At 51.6% G+C, this 25,896-nt stretch overlaps 1 protein-coding gene across 1 annotated transcript in view; it reads left to right on the forward strand.

The window, feature by feature from the left end:
* CACNG2 (calcium voltage-gated channel auxiliary subunit gamma 2) overlaps positions 1 to 24,115 on the forward strand; it is a 110,734-nt gene extending 86,619 nt beyond the window's left edge. Inside the window, exons 2-4 of the mRNA XM_041756328.1 lie at positions 10,275 to 10,358; positions 22,242 to 22,382; positions 23,450 to 24,115. Of these exons, the coding sequence (XP_041612262.1) occupies positions 10,275 to 10,358; positions 22,242 to 22,382; positions 23,450 to 23,985 (761 nt within the window). The 3' untranslated portion in view covers positions 23,986 to 24,115. The remainder of the gene's footprint in view (positions 1 to 10,274; positions 10,359 to 22,241; positions 22,383 to 23,449) is intronic.
* Positions 24,116 to 25,896: the final 1,781 nt, after the last annotated feature.

The raw sequence follows: 25,896 nt of genomic DNA on the forward strand, positions 1-25,896 counted from the left end.
CTACCACTCACTTACTTAGCATTCACCAAGTACCAGGCGCTGCACTAAGCCCTCTCAATACAGTGCTTTAGGCAATTCTCATGATGCTATCGGACAGGCCCCACAGCCTCCCCATTTTACAGATGAGAAGACAGAGGTTCAGAGAAGTCCAGTGGAATAACTAGGATACAGACTCAACCCACCTCGAGATTCTGAGGCTGACCACTGACCTTCACTGCCTCCCTACTAGTAGAAAATGAACTCATCAAACTATATTTTGGGAAGATTCCTTATGGCTTATGACAACACCCAAGTCTACAGGTCTACTCCACAGAGTATGTTTTAGGTCGATTTGTTACCTGTGCGAGGGTCCTGAGCCTGATGTGGAGCAGAGTTTCCATCACATTGTGGAGTAAAGTGTGCCAGAGGTTCTCCTGTCTCCAGGGCCTGTGTCAACACTTGGGGGGAGCGGGGAGGGCACAAAGTTGGGATGAGGGCACTGGAAGTTCAGGACCCAGATCTTCCCACATCCTCAGTCTTAGTGAAGTCAGACAGCATGGGGCCCGCATCACCACCACCTCCAGCTCTGACTTCGCTGACCCAGTCTCTAAGCTCGAGGTCTCCTGGTCTTCACCAGGGTCCGTCACATTCTTCCTGCCTGAGGTTTGCCCAAGGCGGACTACCTGGCAATGCCCTGCCTTTCCTCCACCACCACGGCTGGGCCCATCAGTAGCGAAGTTCATCCGGAACAAGAACAGGGTGAGGGACATTGAGACCCCTCCTCATTTATTCATTCGTTCATCCAATCATCTCTAGATACTCAGGGCACACTTGCTATATGCAAGCACCGAGGGTTCAATTAGCTGCCTTCTAAAACTGACTAGTAACAAATCCACACGAAAGACTATTTTAACATGTACAATTATGTTCATTAGCAGTAGGCTTGGCTCCCAGGGCTTTTATTTTTTAACTAAAAAATATAAAGGATGATTTACTTCTCCCTCATCACTCAGCTCTGGAGGGGAGATGTCCAGGATGCTGCAGGAGCAGTGCAGGTCCTCGGGAGCCCTCTGTGTAGGCAAAACATGGCCAGAGGTAGAAAACACGGTGCTAGGGAACTGGGCCACTGCCCGGTGTAGAGAATCACTATAAAATGAGCCCCTGTGCCCTCAGCACCAGGTTAGGAGCTAGAGCACCCAGGGCATTGAAGCCATCCTGGGCCCTCCCTGCTGCCACCCACAGCCCCCACGTCAGATCCACACCCTCTTGAATTCAGGGTCCCTCGTTGCCTAGCCTGGCTTTATCATTTCACCACAAATGTGTATTTCTAAGTGATCTACAGCCTAGTTGTACAAGTTTTTACCTTCGTGAAAATGCAATCATACCATATATATGTGTGTGTGTGTCTATATATATATATATTGCAACTTGATTTTGTGTTCCATGTTATGTGAGTGGGAATCACGGTGTTGACGTGAATAGCTGTGATCCACTCATGTTCATTGCTGTATAATATTCCATCTGATTAATGTAGCTCAAGGTGCCATCCTTCTTCCAACAGTAGAAATGTGGGTTGCTGCGGGAGTTTTGCTGTTATAGGCAGGGCTGTTAGGAACAGATTCTCATATATCTCTCCCCATGCCTACATGCTAGGGTTTCTCCAAGGCAAATTTCTGAGAGAAATTGCTGGGTTGTGAGATATACCCGTATTTTAATATTGCCAAATAGGCTTTTAAGAAAACAGGTGCAGAAGATGCCAGTGCTCCCAGGGGTTTAATAGTTGGGATAGTGTTCATCCATTTAGGAGGATGGAAATGTGTAGAACACTCCCTGCCCACCCACATGTGTGTGTACACATAAAACACACACACACACAAACTCATTTATTTGTCCATTTGTTCAATAAACATTTGTCATGCAGCCTTTATCGTTAATTCTAAGACACACCATCCATATAATAATGATTCTTCAGGAAGAAAAGAAACAGAGTGCAGTAAATGAACCCATCAATTATAAGACACATTCCAATTTCAGAAACACTGGAATGTGTACATGAGCATCTTAGAATCAAGGGAAATATAGTATATTTGGGGAGTTCTCGAGAAGAAATTTTGCCCTTAGGAGCTTACAGACTTGCAGCTACTAGTTCCCAATGATACCAGAACACAGACTATGATCAAAGCAGATACAGAGTGTTTAAAAGCCTCGCTACCCAACCCCAAGTGTGGTCCACAAGGGATGTTGTGACATTAGTATCACCCAGAAGCTTGTGAGCAATGGAGTCTCAGGCCCCATCCCAAAACCAGAGTTTGAATCTGGCTTAACATGAACCCCAAGTGATTCCCATACCGACTAAAGTCTAAGAAGCAGGCGGAGGCACATAGAGAAGGGAAAGAGTCTTTCCAGTAGAGGACCAATTAAGAAAGGCTTCCTGAAAGAGGCATCATTTGAAAAGGAAAAACTATATTCCTTGAGTGCCTGCTCTGGGTTAGGAAGCTTCACTTCTGCTATTTCATTAAGATTTTGGAATCAACCCCCACGGGGCAGGGATTACTATCTATTTTACAGCTAAGGAACCAGAGGCACAGAGAGGTCACATAATTAGCTCCAGGCCACACAGCTAATAGTAGCAGAACCAGGCTTAGAAGGCAGAGCTTTCGGAGTCTGGAGTCCAGCCTCTCCTTCTGCATCACCTGGAAAGAACTTAACTTACAAAGTAGCTGTAGAGACCAGAAGCAGCACAGGATACAATACTCCCTGCTGTGCTCAGGACCTCTGGGAGGTAAGCACTTAGACCAAACAGAAAGGGCAGAGTCGAGGAAGGAAGGCAGCCAGATACCTTACCGCATTCTCACCCTGCCCAGGTGCCTGGTAGGGACCTAGCACATAGTGGGTGTTCCAAACAGTCCAATGAATGCATGAACACAGGGGCAAACTCACAGACCCCACCCAGGATGCTTCACACCCTCCAGCACCAGCTGCTGCCCGCACTGTGCCGGGGGCGGGGGGCGGGGGTGGTGGTGGTGGTGCTGGGGCTCCAGCCAGGGAGGAGCCCGGCGCTGCCCACCCGCCCCGAGGTCTCCTGAATCCCCACAGGCAGGGAGGGCCCTGCCAGCAAAGCAAACAGCCAGGAGCAGAAAAGGTTTAAAACACAGAGAAAGCAGCTCCCACCAAACCCTTCATTTGCTTCACTTAAAAAATTACTTAGCCAGCCTCCTGCCGCTGCCTCGCCCCCTCCCTCCATGCACCAGCCCAGCTCTGCGCTGCTCCTTCAGCTTCTCATGAATATGTGGGAAATAAAACAGCGTCTGTTCAGCCCCTAATGACCAGGTTTATGAAGAGCTTATTGTATCTCAAAGAAATGAGACAGCAGTTGGTGTTGTGAGATATTAATGTGCTTTTTACAAAGCTGATGAAACCTTCTTTAAACTACTTAATACCTGCAAGCTGAAATTTCCAGTCTGAGGGCAAATTCCTAGAGGCAGAGCTGCGGCAGCCTGAGGCACAGCCCTCAGCCTTTCTGTCTTTCTGTCTCCGCTTGCCCTGCAGTCATTGTGAGGTCTGCGGGGCACTGCTGCCCGTTTGGGGTGGGGGGTGTTCAGGAGAGATTTCACGATTGTTGGGCCCCTTGGCCAAATAATCCTTTATAGATCATGGTAGGAGAGTCCCCCTACATCCTCATCCTCTAAAAGCTCAAAGCTAAAAGCTCAAAGCCTTTGGGGGAGGTTGAGTGGCTGGTAAGATGGTTCAGTCTGGGCCACAAGCCCCTGGGGACCTGCCTGGCCCGTGCCTCCTCTCCAGCCATTGCCCCCGTCACCCAGGGAGCCTCTACAGGGGCCCCATCTCCAATCCCACTAGGAGATCGTGTATCCGCACCCGCTGACCCCTCAAACAGGTTGCCCTTCATGCAGCGGTGCACCTGTAAATGTTTAACAACTGACTCTGGGCCCGGAAAGGGGACCTTGATTTGTAGTGTGTGCCAATTCCCGCGGTGCAAATCCTCCCACTGTGGCTGGTTTCCAGCTGCTCATGTGAGTTAGGAAGAGACGCTACCAAGCAGCCCCCGGGAGCTGGTGCAAGCCTGCTCCAGCACACCTCTGCCTCAGGCTTCCTTGTACCCCCAACTCTGCTTTGGGGAACCTTCCTGACCCCCTGAGATAGTTTGTCCCCTCTTGTCTTGTCTTCCCTGCCTTTTCTTCTGCTGATCCCTTTCCTAGAAATCTCTTCTCACCCCTACCACTTCCACATCATGCCCTGAGACACACACATGCACACACAGACACACACACACTCACACACACCTGGACGTGCACCCCTCCTGTGTGCTCCCAGACAGACACCCTCTGCTTTGACACAGCATATATCCCAATACACCACGGCATCTATCGTCCACCTCCCACCACACACTGCAAGTTCCTTGGGGACAGAAGGTATATTTTTTCTTGTGTCCTCAGCAGTTTGCTCAGACAATGGCCTCTAGTCAGTGCCACACAAATGTTAGCCGAACAACTCTGCTCCCAGAAGGCCTTGTACATTTATCTAATAGAATATGTAAGACATTACATTATAGTAAATTCTGTGCAGTCTTTCCCCCCAGAGTGTGAGCCCCCAAACAACAGGGATCGGGTTAGATTTCCCTCCACCACCCCAGTGCCAGGCACTGGGGCAGCTCTTAGTCCCTACCTTGGGGAGAAACCCTGCCTAAGGATGAAGCCAACTGAGAGGAAAACCAGAGATGGAGAGAGACGCCAGAAGGTAGCTCTCCATCCTGGGCCACCCAGGAGGTGGGGAGGGATGCTCCTGCTTATTGAGCACCTAGATCCATCTGTGCCTGAAGCCTTACATCCTCTGGGTTTGATGACCACCAACCAGAAAGAAATATAGCAGAACTCCATCCAGGCTGGCATCAGGAAAGCAAGATTACACCCTCTTCTCTGACTGTTGTGATGTCCCACAGGTGTTCTACCCAATTTAAACTCCAGCAAAGGTGACTGAGTACCACTGGTACCAACTCCCCTTCATGAACCTCGGCACCACTTTGTTAGGACTGAGTCCATGGCCACAGAGCTCCAAGGGCTCCTAGAGACCCCTTACACCTCCAGCCCACCCTCACTGCCTCACCGCCACCATCAGCCTCACTGGGACGGATCCCATCATGGCCTGGGTCCCCCCCACTACCAGTCATGTGTCCCTCGGGGCTCTGTTCACCTCCCAATCTGACACAATCTCCAACTCTCCCAGCTTTCCAAATCCTTGCCCTGGGCTTGCCTGCATTTTCTCTGGATGTCAGCAAACTCCCCATATTCCTAACCTCTTTTCAGCTCACTTTGATAGAAACTGTGCTGTCCCTTGAGGACACCACCCCCTTGCGATCCTTCACAGGGGATGTTGTATGGCCCACACCCCCTAGGTGCTAAGACCCTCCCTGCTCCTCACTGCCTCCTCCCTAAAGCCCTGCCTCTCTGAAACTCACCCATCCTTCTCTTCCCCGACTCATTCCTCCCATTCCCAACATGGGCCTCCCCCTCATTCTTTGAGGAGTCAAGCATTGGCCTGCCTCGTTCTCTGAGGCCACCCTGCAGCCCTCGTGGATTTCACAATCAGGCAGACAGGCCTCCCCGGTACCTGGCCTGGCCCACCTTTGCTCAGCCAGCCCACACCGGTCCTGCCTCCCTGGTTGTTAAGTGCTGAAATCTTGTTCACCAATCAGCCCCATGAAGCACAGGAAGAGGTAGGGGTGGCTCCTGACTGGGACAGACAGGTCAGGAGGGGCTGGAACTGAGGCTGCATCTCCTCTCCCCTCTCCCCAAGAATGGGTGGAGGGTTGAGCTCTGTGCTCCAGGCCCTGCAGTTCTCCAAGCCGTGGGCCCAGCCCAGACATCTGCCTCTGCAGGGAAGGGCAAGGGCCTCAGAAGAACAGAACCTTCCTTCGGCCAGAGTGGCTGGGCCCACCACGCATGAGAGCACTACTTCTCCATAAGAGCTCCTGCTCTTCTCCTCCCCACCCCCCACTCCCCCACCATCCCCAGGAGCATTCCTCCCCACTTCCTGGGTGGCCCAGGATGGAGAGCTACCTTCTGGAAGAAGTCTCCCGTGGAATGGCATGGGACAAGGCAGGAGAGAATTCTGTACTCACTGAGATGAAACAAGTCTTATTCTAACAGAGGAGCGTTGGAAGCACTGGGAACAGTTCCCTGTGTCAAATCATGGTCCAGACAGGGTCATCATTCAGCTTGAAAGAGCCTCACACCAATAGTTTCTAAAAACCAACTGAGGACTTAGGGTTTATCAGAATAATGTGATGAATCCTTTGCATATCAACCATAACTTGGTAAGGAGTTTCCAAACACGTACTTGATCACATATGCAGAGTCAAGGTGAACGTTTGGTTTTGTCGTCTATGTTAATTGGTATGACCTTTCCGGTCGCTAGATACTTTGAATGTCATCCCTACCTCCACCCAACCTGAACCACCCAGTTCTTGGTCTTGTCTTGACCCTGACATGTCCGATCACCACACTCCTCAACAATCTCAATCTTTGGCACCCACTTTCTGACTCCCATGCCCCAGCCTTCCAGCTCACCCTCATCAGCCCACTCCCCTGACAGTCTTTTGACCCCTAACCTAGGCTCCCAGTGCACTGACCCCACCATCTTGCCCCCTGCCTCAGCTTAGAGTCTGACCCATCTTCATAATCACTGCCTCCCCTACCCTTGCTCTTGTCCTCATCTCACAGACCCCCACTCCACAGGCAACCCTCCAGCCAGACTCAGCCACACCCTAAATGTCACTAGAGAAAACCACAGAATCTCAAAGAGATCTTCAAGGCCCAGACACACATGCTTCGTGTTTCAGGCCTGGTCCATTCTCTCTCCCCGCGTCTCCTGGAGAAAAATCCCACTCCTTTCCTCCATTCTCAAATCTTCAATGCTGCCTCCCCTTCCTCATGCTCCAGTAATGATCCTGCTTCCCATTTCTTCAAGAAAATAGAAACAACCAGAAGTGTCACAGGTCCCACTATGTCTGTTCCTCCCCTGCACCTGCACCCGTAAGTGGCATCCTTCCCTCTGCCACAGTAGACACACCACCATCCACTCCATAGGAAGCCACCCTTGCACCTCTGTCCTGGACCTCATCCCCTCTCATATTGCTCCTGTATTGCTCCCTCCTCTCTCTGGTCATCACATCTTCCCGCTCTACTAGAACATTCCCACCAGCATTGCTCATGCTTTAACATCTCCCCCCAACACAGAATGGACAGCAGGGCAGCAGACACCCCACTAGCACAGTGCAGGGAGGCAGAGGGAGGTTGAGGGAAGGAGATAACAAAGGATGTGGTGGGGGTTCAGGCAGCCAGACCAGCATGTGCAAAGGTCCTGTGGTAGGAGGGAGCATGCATGAAGAACAGCTGAGATGACATGTGCACAGAGAGGAAGGTGGGCAGGAAATAAGGCCAGAGAGAGATCAGGGTCAGGCCTCTTGAAGATGCTGAGTTTTCCCTAGAGCACTGGGAAGGCGCTGAGTGTTTCAAGCTAGAAGTGGCTTGATCAGATTTGCATTTTCAGAGGATCATTATGATTCCTCTGTAGGGAGGGATAAGAGTGGGTACAAAATGATGGGTGGGAGGCCCCTATAGTCCATGCAGGGAAGCCAGGAGGGTGGCCTGGCCGTGGGTGTTGCTGCCAATGGAGAGAAACTGACAGTTTTGAGAGATACTGAGAGCATCCTGAGCGATGGAGCCTGCAGTGAGGAGGAAGAGGTGTAGGCAGTGACAAGTGGGCTCGGGCTGGCACAGGCAGCGATGGAGAGGCATTCCCTGAGCTGGTCGGTGCCTCCAGAAGACCAGGCTTGAGGGAAGGATTAGAAGTTCAGAGTTGGCTGTACTGAATGGACAGTGCCTTTGAAACCTGTGCCAGGACACATCAGGTAGGCAGGTGGATACCAGGTCTGGCTCACCCTGGAGAGTCTGGGCCGCTGGTGACTTCACACAGCCTCTCCGTAGCATCTCTTGAGCCCTTCCTCTGTGCCGGGCACCGCACTAGGAGCCCATGGTCTAAGAAGGGCTGGGCACAGCCTCTGCAGAGGAGCAGCCAGACTGCAAGGGGAGCAGGCAGGGGTTTGGGCTGCCAGTGCGAAGCACGGGGCCCTTAAAGGAGAGACTAGAGGCACCACTCAGGAGCCGTGGTCTAGGGTGGAGCACCGTCCTTGACTTGTGAGGAGCCTCGGGGCACATCAGTAGTGAGATCTGCACCTCACCTCCTGCACGGGCCCCTTATAAAGATCTGGGTTGGCACTGACAAAATATTTGTCAGATTGAATTGAGAGAAAATGAAAGTGCTTTGCAAAGTGCTCTGCGAATACACTGATTTGTCATTTGAACAATAGGGAGGATATTTTATCCTCTTAACAGCTGATACAAAGACATCTCGGGAGAGAAGAATGTGTGGTCCGAGGAAGGGAGAAGTCCTAGAGGGAACTGAGGCCTCCGGTGAATTCTTGAGACATGAGGAGCAGGGGTGAGCAAGAAGAGGGACCGCCCAGAATACTTAGAGAGGAAGCCTGCCCTAGGGGAGTGTTTTGAGTGAACCAAGGTGCTCCATAGATGCCACAAAGCTTCAGTGACATTAACCCTAAATTCCCAATGCACTCTGGGGAACTGATTTTCTTGCAGAAGGCAGGAAAGGGGGTGAATTTGGTGCAGAGACAGCGAATGGGGGGGGGGGTCAACCATCTTTTCTACAACATATAATAGCTAGAAATGCCTAAAACGCCTATCTTTATGTAAGTACACCTGTGTATCCTATACAAGCAGGTGTATATGATATATACAGGTCTACATAAGAATGCCTAAAAATTCCTAAATAATATCTATAGGACACAAGAAAACCTACTTTGCGGGAACTGAAGGTTCAGCACTCTATAGGAAAATAAATTGCTAACTCGTACTGAGGATGGTATTAATTAGGTTATATTAGCTACTGTCACAGAAAAATCCCAAATGTCAGTGGCTGAATATAGTCAGTGTCCAATTCTCCCTCACAGTGATGCCTCCAAGCACTCTTCCCAACGAGCCAGCCACCGCTCTGAGCACTTTATATGCGTCAGCACATCCAATCGCCCCAACGACGCACAAAGGGAGAGCTCTGGTCTCCACTTTTCAGACGAGGAAGCAGGCACCTCCTCCAGGCAGCCCAGCTACAGGGGCTGCCCCCTCTCCCAGCACAGGGTGGGTTATTCATGCATTCAGAGAAAGTTCCACGACACTCGCTGTAGTTGGGCTGCTACCGGGGGTACCATGGTGTGTGCAACAGACCAAAGCTTCTGCTGTCACCAAGCAGACCTACTCGCAAGCTCTACCCTGAGCAGCGCCATCGGTCCTTAAGGAAGATCGCATTCAATAGGTCGCTCATTCACTCATCACAGTGGTTGCTGGCGGTGGGGAGAGAGGGGGCCACTGTGACATTGGGTTTTCACCAGTGCCCCTGTTCACCTTCTCAGCCATTGCCCCAGGAAAGATTTGGAGTCAACAGGCCTTCTTTCGAGCCCCGCTTCCATCATTTCCTGGCCCCCGAGTACTTATTCAGTTCATGCAGCCTCCCGGAGGAGCCTCAGTTTCTTCATCTGTATAGTGGAGGAGACAATACCCCTCTGAGAGGCCTGTGGTAGAGCCACGATGAGCCCAGGTTCAAGAGCCTGGCAGAGGGCCCAGCCCCCAGGGCGGGGCTCAACCTCCTTCCCACCCCCACCCCAGAGCATTTTTAGCGCAGCTGGGGCCTGGACACAGTGAATTCCAGGCTTTGCAGATGGGAAGGCGCTTTGCAAGCTCGTTTACAGGCTGTGGGAATGTTTCTCAGCATCCACGCGGGTCCGCCTTCTCCGCGGAGGGAGCGATCTGCTCTCTGGCATGCAAAATGCGAGGTGACTCCCAGCCTAGCTGGGGCGGGGAGGCTGAGGGCTGACCGGCTCCGACAGCCTGCTCGGTGGCAGTCCCCAGCCCCGAGCCAAACCTCTGCTGCCCGCCAAGCTTCAGCTAATCCTCAGAAGCCTCAGCACAGGGATGGAAGGCTGGGTTTTGAAGTCCTGGGCCTTAGATCCTCTCCGCGGCACCGCGGGGGTGTGTGTTTTGATTCACCGGGCAGATGTCCAAACAGACCAAGTGATACCTTCCTTCAGGGGCCAGGGAGAGGGCTGAGCCAGTTTCAGAAGAGGGAGAGAAGTCAGCAAGAGGCCTGTGGGCGCTGAGCCCCCCAGAGACTCTGATGTTTCAAGTGTCCTTTCTCCTCTTGTTTTCCAGGGAACTTCAAAGGTCTCTGCAAGCAAATCGATCACTTCCCAGAGGATGCAGATTACGAAGCTGACACAGCAGAATATTTCCTCCGTGAGTGCATGCAATTTATTTCTCCCTTCTAGTGGTTGGTCCTGTCCTTGCAACTTCCAGAGAGTCGAAGGCCAGGACTGTCTAGAGATCCCTGTCTCGGCAGAGGGCAGGAAAAAGCTGAGCCTCCCTCCCCTCCTCCTGCCCGGAGGCCAAAACCTTCAAGCATGCTGTTCCCTCTGCCTACAACACTCTTCCCTTCTCTTTGTCTGATAAACTACTACTCATCTTCCAGGTCTCAGGCTGAAACATCACCTCCTCCAGGTAGTCCTCCATGCCCCTGAATGGGTTCCCAGAGCACAGCACATTTATCATGCTGTAGGGTCCTTCCTTGTCTATTCGAGTAAACATCTCCCTGGCAGTCCTGCCAATTCTGTGAGACCAAGGATCCTCCCTATCTTGTTTACTTGCTCCTATTCCCAGCAATGATAAGCACCCAGTAAAATGTATTGAATAACCAAATGAAGAAACTCATCAGGCAGTGTCAGATTGGAACTTCTACTGAGACAAAACATGAGATTTTTCTTCTTTCCCCACAATTGAGTCCAGGTTAAATCCTGAAGTAATAGCTGTGACCTTAAATCCACCAGAGGCATATTATCAGAAAAAGCATTTTGAGTCCCAAAGAAAATTTCTCAAGAATCAGCAAAAACTAACAAGGTAAAATGCTCCCTGAGAAAGGGATTTCCAGAAGAGGGGCTGAGGGTCCTTGACGCCTGGGACAGTAGAGCCACCTGAGCAGAAGTGGTTGAAAGCTCTGCTCTCAGGAGGCTTATTCCAGGAGAGGTTTGCTCTCTTCCCGGGAGCGTGCCCACCTTCAGCCCCCGGTGCCTTTCCCAGCTGCTCAGAGGCTGCTAGAGCCTCCCTCCCATCCCCCACAGCAGAACGGCCAGCATCACACTCCGATCACTTTTATGGAAAGTGTAGGAGGCATTTCATTACACGGATCACCCTGTCTCTTTCAATAACTACTCCTCACATCAAAGCCAACTCTCGGGTCAGCCTGGAATCAACCTGGTTTCATTGAAAAGCCCGTGGAACACAAAGTCAGCCAGGCAGCGAGGCAGAGAAAGGAAGGGAACATGATGTAATTTATAGATTTCTGTTTAAAGAGAGGAAAATATCTTACAATGCTCATCATTTCCTTTGATGAATTCCCAAAAGACACTGCTCTTAAGTGGAATTCCTAAAAGACCGGTTGGTTGTCATCCCCCGTTACCATGTCGAGGCTCTTGAAGGAGCCTGGTGGTGGCAGAAAGGCAGGCTGAGGCTGTGTGCTGGGGCCTGTGCTCAGCCCTGGAGACATCGATGTCAAAGAACGGTGTGCGATCCATGGCCCCAGGCAGAGGCCCAGCTGGCAGGGAGGACCCTGGGCGACGGGGGCAATGGCACAGATGCCACCTGCTGCTGGAGGTGCAACTGGGAGGCGAAAGCTGAGCCTCACGCCGGGAGCCACACTGGTTGAGCACAGCAAGGATGTGATATATAATCAGCCAGACACCGGGGGCTCCATGTAGGAACTTTGTCACTTCATTGCTTATGCCTAGAACAGCCTCTGGAATAAAGGAGGTGCTCCATAAATGCCTGTCTGTTAACTAAAGGACAGGTGCAGGATTCTTCAGTGGCTATTACTACCTATTCCATACCTCCATATCCTTATTATTAAAGAGAGAAGAGCTTAGAGTGTTTGGTTCATTTTGGTGTCCCCAGACAAAAGACTCGAAGTGGTGGTGTTAACAGGGCAGGATTCCAAGGCTCTGATTTAAGCCTACTTAATCCAACAGTATTTTTTGAGTATTTGTAATGAGAGTCAGCAAACTTTTTCTACATAAAGGGCCAGACAGTAAATATATTAGGTTTTGTGGGCCATACAGCCTTGGAGTATTGTAGACATATGCAGGCTGCCTTTGGCGTGGTTTGCTGACCCCTGATCTATAATGTGCTAATCTCGGGCTAAGCAACAAAAGTAATTTTTGAAAGTTGGAAGATGTGAGTTCCTATCATTGTCTAACAGATTCTAATCCTAATAGATTCTAATTAGATTTGCTTTCTTGTTTTTCTAAGATTTTATTTATTTATTTATTTATTTATTTGACAGAGAGAGAGCACAAGTAGGCAGAGTAGCAGGCGGAGGGAGAGGGAGAAGCAGGTTCCCTGCTGAGCAGAGAGCCCAATGTTCCATCCCGGGACCCTGGGATCATGACCTGAGCTAACCAGGTGCCCCAGATTCTCTCATACTTAATAAGCTCTAACCTGGTTGATTAAAGAAGCTAGAAGGAAGGGATCATTCTTCTAAAAGGATCCCTAAAAAAAAAAATAAAAAAAAAAAATAAAAGGATCCCTAGTCCCCCTGAAGTGGGTGGAGCTAAGGCCCAGAGAGGCCCACGGAGCTTCTTCAAGAGGTGGGAGCACTTGGGGTTGGGCGGGGCTGCGCCTGGAAGTGGGCGGGGCTGAAGGTGGGTGGGCGGAGCCCAAGCCTCTCCCAGTTCAGGTCTGTTACACCCATCCTCAGTTGCAAGTCTGTGGCATGGGAGGCCAGTAAAGGGGCCCATGCCCTCACACAGGCAGGGATAGAAGCAAGAGTGTGGTGCTAGAGGGAGCCTGGTCCCTAATCCAAACCAGAGATCATTCCAGAAGGAAAGAGACTTGGCCTCTAGAGGCATTCAACTCATTTACTTCATGAGACATTCACTAAGCACTCTCCGTGCAGGGCATTGTTGTTGGTACAGGGGACCCAAGCATGAACAAAACAAAGCTGGCACCTCTGCGAAGAGGATGTTCTTCAAGCAGGAAGGAGGAAACAAGCAGTAAGCAGGAGCACAGATAACCCCGAGATAGTCTCAGAGCTTTCAGGGCACAGAGAGTGAGGGGGCGGGTGGAGAGCAGGGGGGGTGTCACTTCTCTAAATGAAGAAAAGAGCTAAGAGGATCTAGCAGAAGTGCGTGCCTGAGGAGGGAATGGCAAGAGCAAAGGCCTTATTAAGGCAGGGCGGAGAAGGGAGTGTTTGGGGGTGGGGGGAAGGCTGGACTGGCTGAGCACAATGCACAAATGGAGGGCATCCCACAGCAGGAGGTCAGAGAGGGAGTAGAGGAGCCTAATCATGTTGGGAAGAAATCAGATCTCATTCTAAGTATGATGGGAACCATGGGCTGCTGGCCAGGGAGGCAGGGAGACCAGTGGAGGCTGTTGCAGCCCTCACAGACATCCCGGACATCCTGGTGACAGGCTTTGGCCATTCGACCAGAGCATTAGCTGTGGGGATGGCAAGAAGTGAGGGGCTGTTTGGGAGCCAGGGCTGAGAGGAGTGGGGTGGCCAGGCAATGGGGGTGGGGGCCCAGGGACAGGCCCTTGCTGGATTTCCAAAGGACAGCAGAGGACCATGAGGAGGAACAGGATGGGGGCAGGCAACCTAGGGAGTGGAAAGGTGCTCAGCAAAGAGAGACACTCTGGCTTTGACCATTGACACTCAGCCTGCCTCAGACTCAGAGGGGCACCGGGGCAGGCAGGGTGGGCTCCAGAAAGGTGACTGGAGCACCTGCTCTTCCCCAGGTCGGGGACACAATCTACTGGACTCTGCTCAACCGAGGGTCAGGATCTGTTCAGAGCCTGACACAGGGCCAGCACACTTGTGGAATGAACCAAGGCCTGACCATATGGGATTGTGGGCCTTGCCTGGCAGAGCCATAATTCCCGGAAAACCCTCTGAGGTCTTCTCCTCAGCTCTGTGGGGCTGAGCATCCTGGTACTCAAGAGGCCAGAAGAGATCTGAGCTCCCCAGGGGCCATGGGTCCTTTTTGGCTGCAAAGTAAAGACCGGCCCTCGTGGCATTTGCAATCTATGATAAATGAAATTAACAAGTTAATTATATAGTCTGCTAAACTGTGAGGAGTGACATGGAGAAAAATCCAGCAGGAAAGCAGGGATAGGAAGTTCCAGGGTTGGGGGAGAGGTCAATAAAAATCCTCCTTGTGAAGTTTGAGCAAAGACTGAAGGAAGTGAGAGAGAGCCATGTGGAAAGCCAAGAGGAGAATGTTCCAGGAAGAGGGAACCGTAAGTGCAAAGGCCCTGAGACAGAAGCAGGTCTGGAATATTTGAAGAATAGGACTGAGGCCAGAAAGACAAGAGTAGAGTGAGCAAGGGGGAGCCAAGGAAGAGTCAGTGTAGAGAGGTTCAGGGCCCCTGTGGGTCATAGAAAGGGCTTAGGTTTTGCAGGAAGCCATGGGAAGGTCTGAGCAGAGGAGTGATGCCATCTCACATCCTACAGGACACTCTGATTGCCACATTCACAAGAGACTGAAATAGAGCAAGGACAGAAACAGGCAGAACAGTTAGGAACTTGCTGGCGATAATCTAGACAAGAGGTGGCGTCCTGAACCAAGATAGAAGCAGTTGAAGGAGGTGGGAAGGGGTCAGAGCCAGAAAATATTCCTGAGGAACTGCACATTGGATTTCCTGAAAGGCTGCATGTGGATTTCCCAGGGAAAGAAGGAGTCAAGGTTTGAGTCCAAGGCTGGGATTGGGGAGAATGGGAAGCTCAGTGTCAGCTCCATTAAGTCAGAGAAGCCTATGGGACTCCCTGGGGAGATGCCCTGCAGTCTGGGACTCCCAGATCAAGTCCTGCCCCAAGACAGGAGTGTGCCAGTTGTCCGCAGGTGGATGGTGTCTAAAGCCACAAGACTTGATGAATGTACCAAGGCTGTGGTGCAGAGAAGAGGTGTAGGGTCTGAGCCCCAGGATGCCAAGGCTTAGAAACCAGGAAGATGAGAAGGCCCCGGGGAAGGAGGTTGAGGAGGGTGGCTAGTAGGTGGCCCTGGGTCACCCCTTCCATCCTCATTCCACCAGCTCCACTGAGGATCTAGAGCAGAGAGGGAGGAGAGAGAAGACCAGCAGGGCATGGCTGGGTGGGAATACAGAGCTCATCTCCTGGGGTGGCAAAGAAAGTGGGGATCACTTGCTCTCAGGCCATCAGGCCAAGCTTTGGGCATTGTCTAGGGCCTCTTGGGGGCCCTGGCAGATGAAGGCACCCAATCAATATCTGATGGGATGAGTGAATGAATGAAAGAATGAATGGATGAATGCTCTTACCCCGCAAACCCCATGCATATTTGAGGAGTTCCATGGCTTCTTCTGAACCATAGAGTCCAGGGGCTTTCTAGTGACAGGCCCTGGTCACCACCCTGGGCCTCCTGACATCTGGGCCCCAGGAAGGTATGGCCAGTGTGGCCCTCACCCACCCATCGCTAGCTTACCCAGAAACAAAAGATGACCAGAACTTTTCCCAGCGAGCTCTGAGGGGCCACCGGTGTGTCCACTCAGGTGCTTCCTCATCCTTATCCCTCCTTAGCAAAGCTTGAGAGCAGGTGAAGAACAGAGACAGTGGTGACCTGGATGTGACTTCCTTTGACTGTCAGCATGTGTCCGTGTGTCTGCCTTTGTGAGTCTATGCTGTGTTCTGTGTCTTTTGGTGCCTGTGTGTCCATACGTTGGAGTGTCTATCTGAATATGAAAGTGGCTGTGTGTTGCCTCGTGTCTGCGGGTCCCTGCAGGGTGTGTGTCTGTGTGTCCAGGAAATAGGAGTTGGTATTCTCCAGTGGTCATGGTGTGATTTGGACACATCCTAAGCTGCCACCCACACTCACTCACAATCATGCAACCGGAGCAAACATTTCTCAAAATGGTACTGACCTCGCACACGCCGCACACGTTGACACTTTCAATTCTGTCCTGGTTCATTTCTTTAAGTGCTGGTTGCACCCAGCACGCTGACTTCATCACCTTGTCCTGACTCACAACCTGCACTGTGATAAACCCAGTCTAGGTAACCCCGGGCCCATGAGAAACTGCAACAGTCCCTTCTGCCACAAGAACTAACATTTCCTGGTGCTTGGCACATCCCAGGCATGTCCCAGGTGCTATTGTAATTGCTTAATATGTGTTGATTCATTACTCCTCATCACAGGCTATGAGCTGGTTGTGCTCATGATCTCCCTATGGCAGGGGGACAACCGAGACTTAGGAGGGCAGGCAGCACAGCCAAGAGAAGCACGTAGGCCGCCTCTCCCTGAGTTGGTGCCACTGATCACCAGTCTTGGAGACAATGGAGACTGGGACAACATCTGGCACCTGTACAGATGGCAGTCCCCAAGGAAGCTCACAGAGCTTCCAGAATTCTTTTCCTATGTCACTATATACTGCACACTTGACTACTTTATACATTATCTGCGTTGCCCTTCACAACATCCTGTGAGGCAGGTACTGTTGGTGTCCCCATTACACAGATGAGAAAGGGGAGGCACATAGGCTACACTGCCAATGGGGCATGGCTGGGATGGGACCCCAGGGAGGCCACGTGTGGAGCCCAGACTCTTAACCACCACTCTCAACTCATCTCTCTCCCCCGTTCCTCCTTCCCCGAGTCTGTTCCCCTCCAGGAACACCTCCTCCCTCTCCTTCCTCCACTGTCTCTCCCCCATCCCCTCACATTCATACACTCATGCTCACACCTACATTTGTGGTCCTGGCCACCCCATCCAGCACAGTGTGGATGGGAGCAAGGAAGACCCTAGAAGCAACTCCTGAGCCACTCCTGGGTGATCCCATCCTGTGAGAAGGGACCAAATCCCAAGTGGGATAATAGACATAAAGAGTTGAGCGCCGGGGCACCTGGGTGGCTCAGTGGTTGAGCATCTGCCTTTAGTTCAGGGCGTGATTCCCGAGGTCCTGGGATTGAGTCCTGCATCAGGCTCCCCGTAGGGAGCCTTCTTCTCTCTCTGCCTGAGTCTCTGCCTCTCTCTGTGTCTCTCATGAATAAATAAATAAAACCTTTAAAAAAAAAAAAAAGAGTTGAGCACCATGCCCAGGAAATAGGGAGCCCACCCTCCATATACTCGGTAATGACAAACATTTTGATCAAAAGCCACAAATGGCACTGGAAATAGGTTAAGATGGTGTACTGGCCTGGCCGAGGGGACCCTGATGGGAGGTTCTGGGGTGCACAGGACCATCAAAGGCAGACAGGACCCTACAGATCATCTAATCCAGACAAGGAAGTGGAAGCCAGGCACACCACTGCATGATTTGCACAAGTTCCTCCTGAGCCATCACTAAACACTGGGGCTCCCCCAACCCTAAAGCTAGCTAGCCCTCTTACTCTTCCACAGGCAGGCTCTCCTGTGCTCACCTCTGTATCTACAACCCCCCATTTATGACTAGCCCAGACCCTACCTCTGGGCCCCAAGCCTGCACATCTACCCTGTGAGCCCCCCAACTCTGGCCTGGCCTTGGCCTGCCTCGTTTCCTTTAGAGCCCCCCCCAAGCTCTCCAGTGGCTCTTAGTGACTGAGGGTCTTCCAGTACTGTGAGCAAGGATTCTTCCTCCAGCTTACTCATGCTGCTTCCTCTCCCTGGAACACTCCACACCCTGCCTCTCTTCGGCCCCATTAGCTTCTCCTTATGCATCAGATGCCAGCTCCAACATCACTCCCTCAGGGCAGCCCTCTTCACCCCCCACATGAGCTCAGAGGATGGTTTGAGGGGTGGGAAGTGCAGGCAGGACTGAAAGCAGGGGAATACAGTGGTTAGACACACAGACCCTCCAGGCAGACGGCCTGGGTTCACGGCCCAATTTCTCCACTTCCTCACTGGGTGAACCCATGCCCAGCATGGAACCTGGCACAGCGGCAGGCACTTGGTCTCTATTTATTCACTAGACTCACAGCTAGTCAAAAACAAAGCATTTTCCCACTCTAACCATGCAGCCTTTCCCCAGTCCAGCATATTACATTCTCAACCAGGAATGGCCAAACTGCAGCTAGTAGGCCAAATCTGGCCCAGCAACTGTTTTTGTAAATAAAGTTTTATTGGAAAAGAACCACACTCACTTGTTTACATATTGCCTAAGGCTGTTTTCATGCTCCAACAGCTAAGCTGGGTAGTTGAAATAGAGAACATATGGCCAGCAAAGCCAGAAATATTTACTAGCTGTCCCTCTACAGAAAAAGTCTGCCAATACCTGCTTTAGGTATTTGTAATCTCCTTGAAGCCAAAGCAATGGCTTTATGGGGTTCGTATGAAGTCTAAATGGGTTTACCTGTGTGCCAGGATGGAGCCTGGCACATAGGAAGAGCTCCATAAGTGTTGGTAGGTACTGCGTAGTCCCATATGCTTACTCATAGGAGATCAATAAATATTTGTTCATTGAATAAATCAGATACCTTCTGCTCCTCATGACAGATTTTAGCGCTAAAACCATACCAGCTTCAGTGGGAATCAACAAGACGATTCGTGGGGAAGTAGCATCTGGATGAAGGGGAGGGGGTGGACAATAGAAGTAATAAAAATCATACCTTTTATCACTTTCCAGGGTAGAATCAGTAAAGATATTATACAATTCAATCTTGACAACAGGGCTTCTCAAACTTTCCCATGCATTTGCTGGTGCTAAGCACTTTCAGGAGAATGTAGATTCTAACTCAGCAGCTGCAGAGGGAGGCCTGAGAATCTGCAGTTCTAACAAGCTTCCCGTGACGCTTCCCTGGCTGGCTCGTCGACTGCCCTTCGAGCCGCAGAGCCTTACATTCCCATGAGCTGGCTATTAGGGTTACTTTTCCTGTTCTACAGGACGCAAAAATAGACCCAGAGAGGTAGAGACCCTTGCCCACGGCCACGTTGTGAGTGAGTGACAAAGCCAGGATAAGTACCTAGGTGCAGTAAATTCCCAAATTCTCCACCCCACCCCCCACCCACCCCCAGCCAGAAAGACCTCCTTCAAGAAACTTCTCCAACGTAGGTGTCCCTGCTTGCTCTGAAGCCAATTCCTGCCCAGCCTGAATCTGGGTCCTAAAAACATTAGCCTTCCTAGGCATGGTGCTGTCTACTGGCTGTCCCCTGTCTCCTTCGTACTGGGCAAACCTCTTCCAAGAGGCGGGTGTTTGGGTTGGCTCTGCCGGAGAGGCCTCTGTTCTGTACTGCCTGCTGGCTGCCATGCTCTAGAGCTTATCATTAGCTGCTTCAGAACCTTCTGAAGTGGTCCCATTTCCACCACATTACTCTCTGTTGGCTGCAACATAACAGACCTCTCTCTCCTGCCCGCTTCCATCTTGTCTTTGCACACATGGGCAGGCACACACACACACACACACACACACACACACTCACACACAGCATCCCTGCTCCCTCTCTCTGCTGGCTGGAAGGCTGAGTTGGGACATCCGGGGCTCTTGCAGCAGACGGAGCTGACACCATCAAGCCCTGGCTGCCTGTGAGGCATTTGCTCAGAGGGTGCAGGCTGGGTTTGCCAAATACAGGTATACAGTGGGCAGGAAGCACCTGCTTTCTGAGAGGGAAAAGACTGGAGACCTTCCTCCTCCCCTCTGCTCAACTGAACCATCACTGCTGCCCCTCAGAGGTCACACCAACCTCTCTTGCCTCCATTTTGCTGTCACCCTCCAGTTCCAGCTGGTGAGAAATCATATCCACATGGAGAGGGCAGAAGCATAAGAAATCATCTAAAGGTCCACACCCGCTTTACACACGGGAAAGCCAGAGGTGAGGTCTCTGCCCAAGTGAGTGGCACAGCTGGGACCCCAAACCCAGATCTCTGGACTCTGCAGCACCCTTCCCAGGCTCCTTGGGAGCCCTGTAGGGAGAGTATAGGGTGGTCCAAAAGTTGGGCTGATCTGAACTTGAATCCTGACTCATTAGCTGGGCTGCCTTGGGCAAGTTACTTTGCCTCTCTAAACTTCAGGTCTCTTGTCTATAAACTGGGGCTAAAAAACACAGCCCATGGGGCTCTTAGGAGGATTAAATTAGAGAATGTATATTAGGTACTCATTCAAGATTCGATACGGAGTAGGTGCTTATCAAAGATTATTTTCTCGTGAGTCTTCTAATAAGCTCCCCCATCCCCCTGTGCTTATGAAGATAAGGATTCAGGCAGCACTCAGGTGTGCATGTCCAGGCATTATGTATGCGTGTGTGGGGGTGTGGGGGCTGGGGGATCGGGCTGGCGACACAACTGTTACCTTAAAATGGCTTGTTGGGGGAGAGTGTCCACTCAGACCTGGGGGGAGACGGCCCATCCCCACCCGCGGGAGAGGAAGTCCAACTGCCCAGTAACCCAGCTGCTACCCACCCCCACTCCCCATGGGCCTCATCCTTTGGCCCCTAGTGCTGGTTCATTCTTCTTCAAGTCCCCCTAAAATAACCCCTTCACCCAACAGCATCAATAAGCTGTGTGGATCTCCTGAAGAGCCATGGGGAAGAGAGAGGAGGAGTTTTATATCACACATCACAGCAAACTGCCTAAAATCCTCTTGGAAAAAGTCCTCCAATTCTGTATTGAAAAAAACCTCTTTTCTCCACAGATTTTTGTGGCCACACTGCCACCAAAAGGGGCAGGGAGCCAGGGGAGGCTCTACTCCTGGCACCTTCCTCTCCAAGATGCACCCCTACCCTGCCCCATCCTGCCAACCCACCCTCTAACCAGGACCCAACTTCCTCAGAATCCACTTAAACAACCCAAACATGTAAAGAAAACCTCCTTTCCCTCCTGTGAGCCTCCAGATGCTCTGCCTCCAGCCTGGCCCACAGCTCCCAGGACTCAGAGCCCTGAGGTCACTCACCGCCTATTTGAATCTGGAGAGAAAGACTGTTTTACCCTCCAGAGACACTTCGTGGAGACCCCACACCTCTGGGTCCCCATCTGGACACTGTCCCCCACAGATGCCTCCTGCCAGCCTGGCCTGCTCCCCCCGCCCTCAGCCATCTGCGTCCCTCTGTCCTCCTGTCCTCCCATATGTGGGAGTAAAATGTTCCTTAGGGTGTTCTTTTCTTGTGCCTGTTTGTCGGTCCTTTCTTCTCACCTTACCCTGAAGGCGTTTTTAGGGAGTTTTGTTTTTCACTTTTTCTTTTCTGGGCATGTCTGCTTCTTCCTCTTTCTGGACCTCCTCACCTTGTTTATTCACTCAGTGACCTTGCATTGGGGGCCTACTGTGTCTCCGGCACTGACCTGACTGAGGTTGAGGTGGTGGGGACAGAATAAAAAGAGAGACCCTCCCCCTAAAAAAAGCCACAGTTTCCACCTTCATGGGGCCCCATGGCTTGTGGAAGCATACACAGAACAAGTTTTTCCTATACTATCCCTTACCCAGCGTTCACTACGTGTCCTCAGAGACTTATCCAAGTGCATTATCAGAATCAACTCATTTAATCCTCACAGCCATCGTAGGAGGCAGGTGCTATTACCATTCCCATTTTATAGATAAGGAAACTGAGTTACAGAGAGACACCTTGCCCAACCCTACACAGCTAATACATGCAAAAGCCAGATTCAGAGCCATGTGGCTCCTTTACCATGATGACACACTGCCTCTCCATGTGCCCCAGGTGTCCCAAACCACACAGGAAGGGACGGATAACTTTGCCCAGGGAAGTCAGGGAAGGCTTGACAGAAGAGGCGAGTTTGAGTTGAGTCTTGATGGTTGAAGAGAAGTTTGCTGAGTCAGAAAGAATAGGAAAAGCATTCTAGTAAGAAGGGTAGGTATGTCAAAAGCCAGAAGCATTAATGACATGACATGTGACATATGCTGCGGCTAGACATGAGGGAACACGGGGAGGGGACCAGGAGCCGTGGGGCTGGAGGTAGCAGAGGCCAAGTCACACAGGGACCCTGAAGACTTCATGAGGCACTGGAGTTTGGCCTGTAGGCAAAGAGGAGCCCCTGAAGGGCTACGAGCTGGGCACTGGCTCCCTCCCTCCCTAAGCGAACTTAGCTCTGGCCCTGTGTCCATGAAACCCTGGTTCCGTGGGCCACTGCCTCCTCCTCTGTGTGTCCCTCTGCCTCACAGCTGTGCAATTCTCTCTCTCTCTGACTCTCGGTGTCCCGCAGGGGCCGTGAGGGCCTCAAGCATCTTCCCGATCCTGAGTGTGATTCTGCTTTTCATGGGTGGACTCTGCATCGCAGCCAGCGAGTTCTACAAGACTCGACACAACATCATCCTGAGTGCCGGCATCTTCTTTGTGTCTGCAGGTAATGGGCTCTGAGCTGAGCAGGCTAGAGCCCAGGCTCACCGCGAGGAGGAAGCCGAGGTTAGGGAGCTGGGCCGCTGGGAAGAACTGGCAGAGAGAGGAGGGAGGGAGAAGAGGAACCTCCAGGACTTGCAACAGGTCACATCACAGAGAAGGCAGGTCGTGCTGGGGCTCCTGCCCCATAGCAACAGCCAAGCCCCCACTGCATCCTCTAGAAACATTGCCGGACCCCGTCTCTCAGCCCAGTGGACCACCTTCTTCCCACCTTTTAGAAAAGGGCCCAAATCCCAGGTCCCTCTCAGGATACTGGCCTAGCCTCCCTGCCCTGTCCCCTCACTGTCCCACCCCGGTGGGAGCAGGCAGGGACCTAAAACCACATACCTCAGCCCCTTATGGGACAAGTTGTATCACTTCAGATGCCAGAAAAAGCACACGGCTGTAGCATGAGCCATTTAATAAGAATGATGAATGTTTAAGTAGCACATACCACACCCCGGCCCCCAACAGCCCCACACAGGTAGTCCTAAATCATGTAATACTCTCTATGGCCCTGCAAAAGCGAGCCCTATCATCCTCCCCACTTTACAGACCTGGAAACTCTGACTCAGGTTACCCTTTAAGGCTTTGGATTCCAGGCAGTCTGGCTCCAGGAGCCAGTCTCAACCCCCTGCCATACTGGCTCCAAACCTCTGTGCTGCCTTGAGCAAGTTACCTAATCTCTCTGCGTACCATTGTCTCATTGGCAAACTCCCTGGAAAGCACTCCACGGTGAAGGCAGGTAGCACATGCTCCATAAACAATATTTATTACTATTATTCAGTGGGGGGTACAATGCCTCTCTCTTCTCCCCACCCCCCATACCTTTGTTTCCTTTAGTCCTCCCCTTGTGGCTCATCAAATAACTATCAAGGTGATGCTGGCCACCAGCCCCTTACAGCACTGGCCCTGGCAGCCCTGGAGCGGGGAAGGCCCCACTCCAGCTGTCCCCTCCCCTGTAAGTCCAGCTCGGGGCCGACACTGCCTGGGACACTAACCACCCCTCTCTGATCTCCCCCGCTGGGCCCGCAGGTCTGAGTAACATCATTGGCATCATAGTGTACATATCTGCCAATGCCGGAGACCCCTCCAAGAGCGACTCCAAAAAGAATAGTTACTCGTACGGCTGGTCCTTCTACTTCGGGGCCCTGTCCTTCATCATCGCCGAGATGGTCGGGGTGCTGGCGGTACACATGTTTATCGACCGGCACAAACAGCTGCGGGCCACGGCCCGTGCCACGGACTACCTCCAGGCCTCGGCCATCACCCGCATCCCCAGCTATCGCTACCGCTACCAGCGCCGCAGCCGCTCCAGCTCCCGCTCCACCGAGCCCTCACACTCCAGGGACGCCTCTCCCGTGGGCATCAAGGGCTTCAACACCCTGCCGTCCACGGAGATCTCCATGTACACCCTCAGCAGGGACCCCCTGAAGGCCGCCACCACGCCCACCGCCACCTACAACTCGGACAGAGACAACAGCTTCCTCCAAGTCCACAACTGTATCCAGAAGGAGAACAAAGACTCTCTCCACTCCAACACAGCCAACCGCCGGACCACCCCCGTATGAAGCCCACGGCAGGGTGGGGATGGGGGATGGATGGGGACAGAGCCTGGCAGCGCCGCAGGAGGGGCGCGCGGGGTGCCCCCCTCGCCCGCCGGTGCAGTGGGCCCGGAGGTGCGGGGGAAGCGGGCACAGGGCTGGATCCCAACCATCCAGGGGCGGGGCGGGAGGGTGGGGAGACCTTCCAAAAGCAAAAACAAAAAAAAAATTTAAAAAAAACATTAAAAAAAATAAAAACAAAAAAACAAAAAAAGAGAAAAACATAACAAGTAAATTTAAAAAAAAAAAAGAAGAACAAAATATAAGAGGAACATAGAAGCAAAAGGACAGGAGATGTGGAAAAAAAAAAAAACACTAACCGAGGGAACGCAAAATAAACTTAAAAAACAGCGAGAGAGGTTAAAAAATTAAAAATAGAAAATAAATCTAAAAGAAAATGCATGATTTCCCATGTACCATTATTTTAACATTTAATAAAAACCAATTTAAATGAAAAAATAAAAGGGAACCAAGCTAACTAACATTAAAGCAAAAAAAAAAAAAAAAAAAAAACAAAGAGCAGAAAGGAAGCGGAATGTTCTCTGCATTTATCAGGAGTTTCTGTTACTTTTTGTTTTAATGCGGGAGAGTTACTTTTCTGTTCTCTTTAACCCCAAGCGGGCTCTGCCTCCCTGGGCGAGTGGGGGGTGGAGACTCAGGGGCCTCGGGGCCAGGTAAGCCCCTCGGTCACTGCCAGGTCCCTGGAGCCTCTGGATGGATGCCCCAGGAACGCTGGGCAAGCTCCAAGGCTTGTGAGCCGGCTCCACCCGGCATTTATGGGGCAATTGTAGGCCTCCAGGTGACTCAAGTCCTTGGTCCCTCCTGTCCGAAAGGTGCCTGGAGGGGGGTGCACTTGGGGCTTGCCCAGCCCTCAAGTTCCCAGTCCTTAATGGTCCTTAACCCACTGTGATGACTTCCTAGGCCTTGAGGGAGGGGACGGAGAGGGGATGGCTGCCCGTTGGCTTGCAAGATGCCCGGAAACCCTGGAATCCTCAGGGTGAGCTTTTTGGGGTCACCACCCCAAGCTCCTGCCCCTGGGAGCAGGAGATGCTCACCCCCCCGGGGAGATATAAAGCAGCTCTCCCTCCTCACCTCTCACCTCAGGGCCACCTGATGACCCTGGGGCGATGGTGGACCCCCAAACTCATAAGCCCCCCACCGCCCCCTGGGAAGGGGGCTCATTGACCCTTTGGGGGTCCTTGGACTCACTGACGCCCCCCTGGGGCCCAGCAGGTCCAACAATGACACTGCAAAAAGGTTTCTTTTTACAAAAGAAAAAAAGGAAAAACAAGTGGTGATTTTTTTAATAAAAAAACCACAGACTATAAATAAATGTAAATATATAATAAGTGGATTTACTTGCAAGAAAATCAGATAGTATTTTTCTTTTAATTCTTTTCCAGCTTTAAACTGTGAAAACAAAACAATGGGGTGGGGTGGGGGACTTAAAATTTAGCAGGGAACTTGTAAAGAGAAAACAGAAAACAAATATACAAATCCATTAAAAAAATAAATAAAACAAAACCTGCTGGGAGAGATCAGGGCTGAGCTCAAGATGGAGGGAGAAGAGGAAGGCCCTGGGGAGCGGCAGGGAGGTTCTATGATAGAGATCTCTTCCTTATACCAGGAAGGTGCTGCTAATGTGGAAGAGAGAGAGAGAATCACAATGGAGAACCCGGTCTACACGAAGGAGATCGTACACACACTTCCACATACTCACACACACACAGACACAGCCCTCCAGGCCCCAAGCTCCAATACACCAGGATACACACTGAGTTTAAACACTTCCCTCCCCGTACAAAGCCAGAGGCAGGGCTCAGAGAACGCTGACTCCCGCCCTCCAAAGCCATTGACAAGAACAACCACCATACACAC

The sequence above is a fragment of the Vulpes lagopus genome, chromosome 5, assembly GCF_018345385.1.
Source record: "Vulpes lagopus strain Blue_001 chromosome 5, ASM1834538v1, whole genome shotgun sequence".
Taxonomy (NCBI): domain Eukaryota; kingdom Metazoa; phylum Chordata; class Mammalia; order Carnivora; family Canidae; genus Vulpes; species Vulpes lagopus.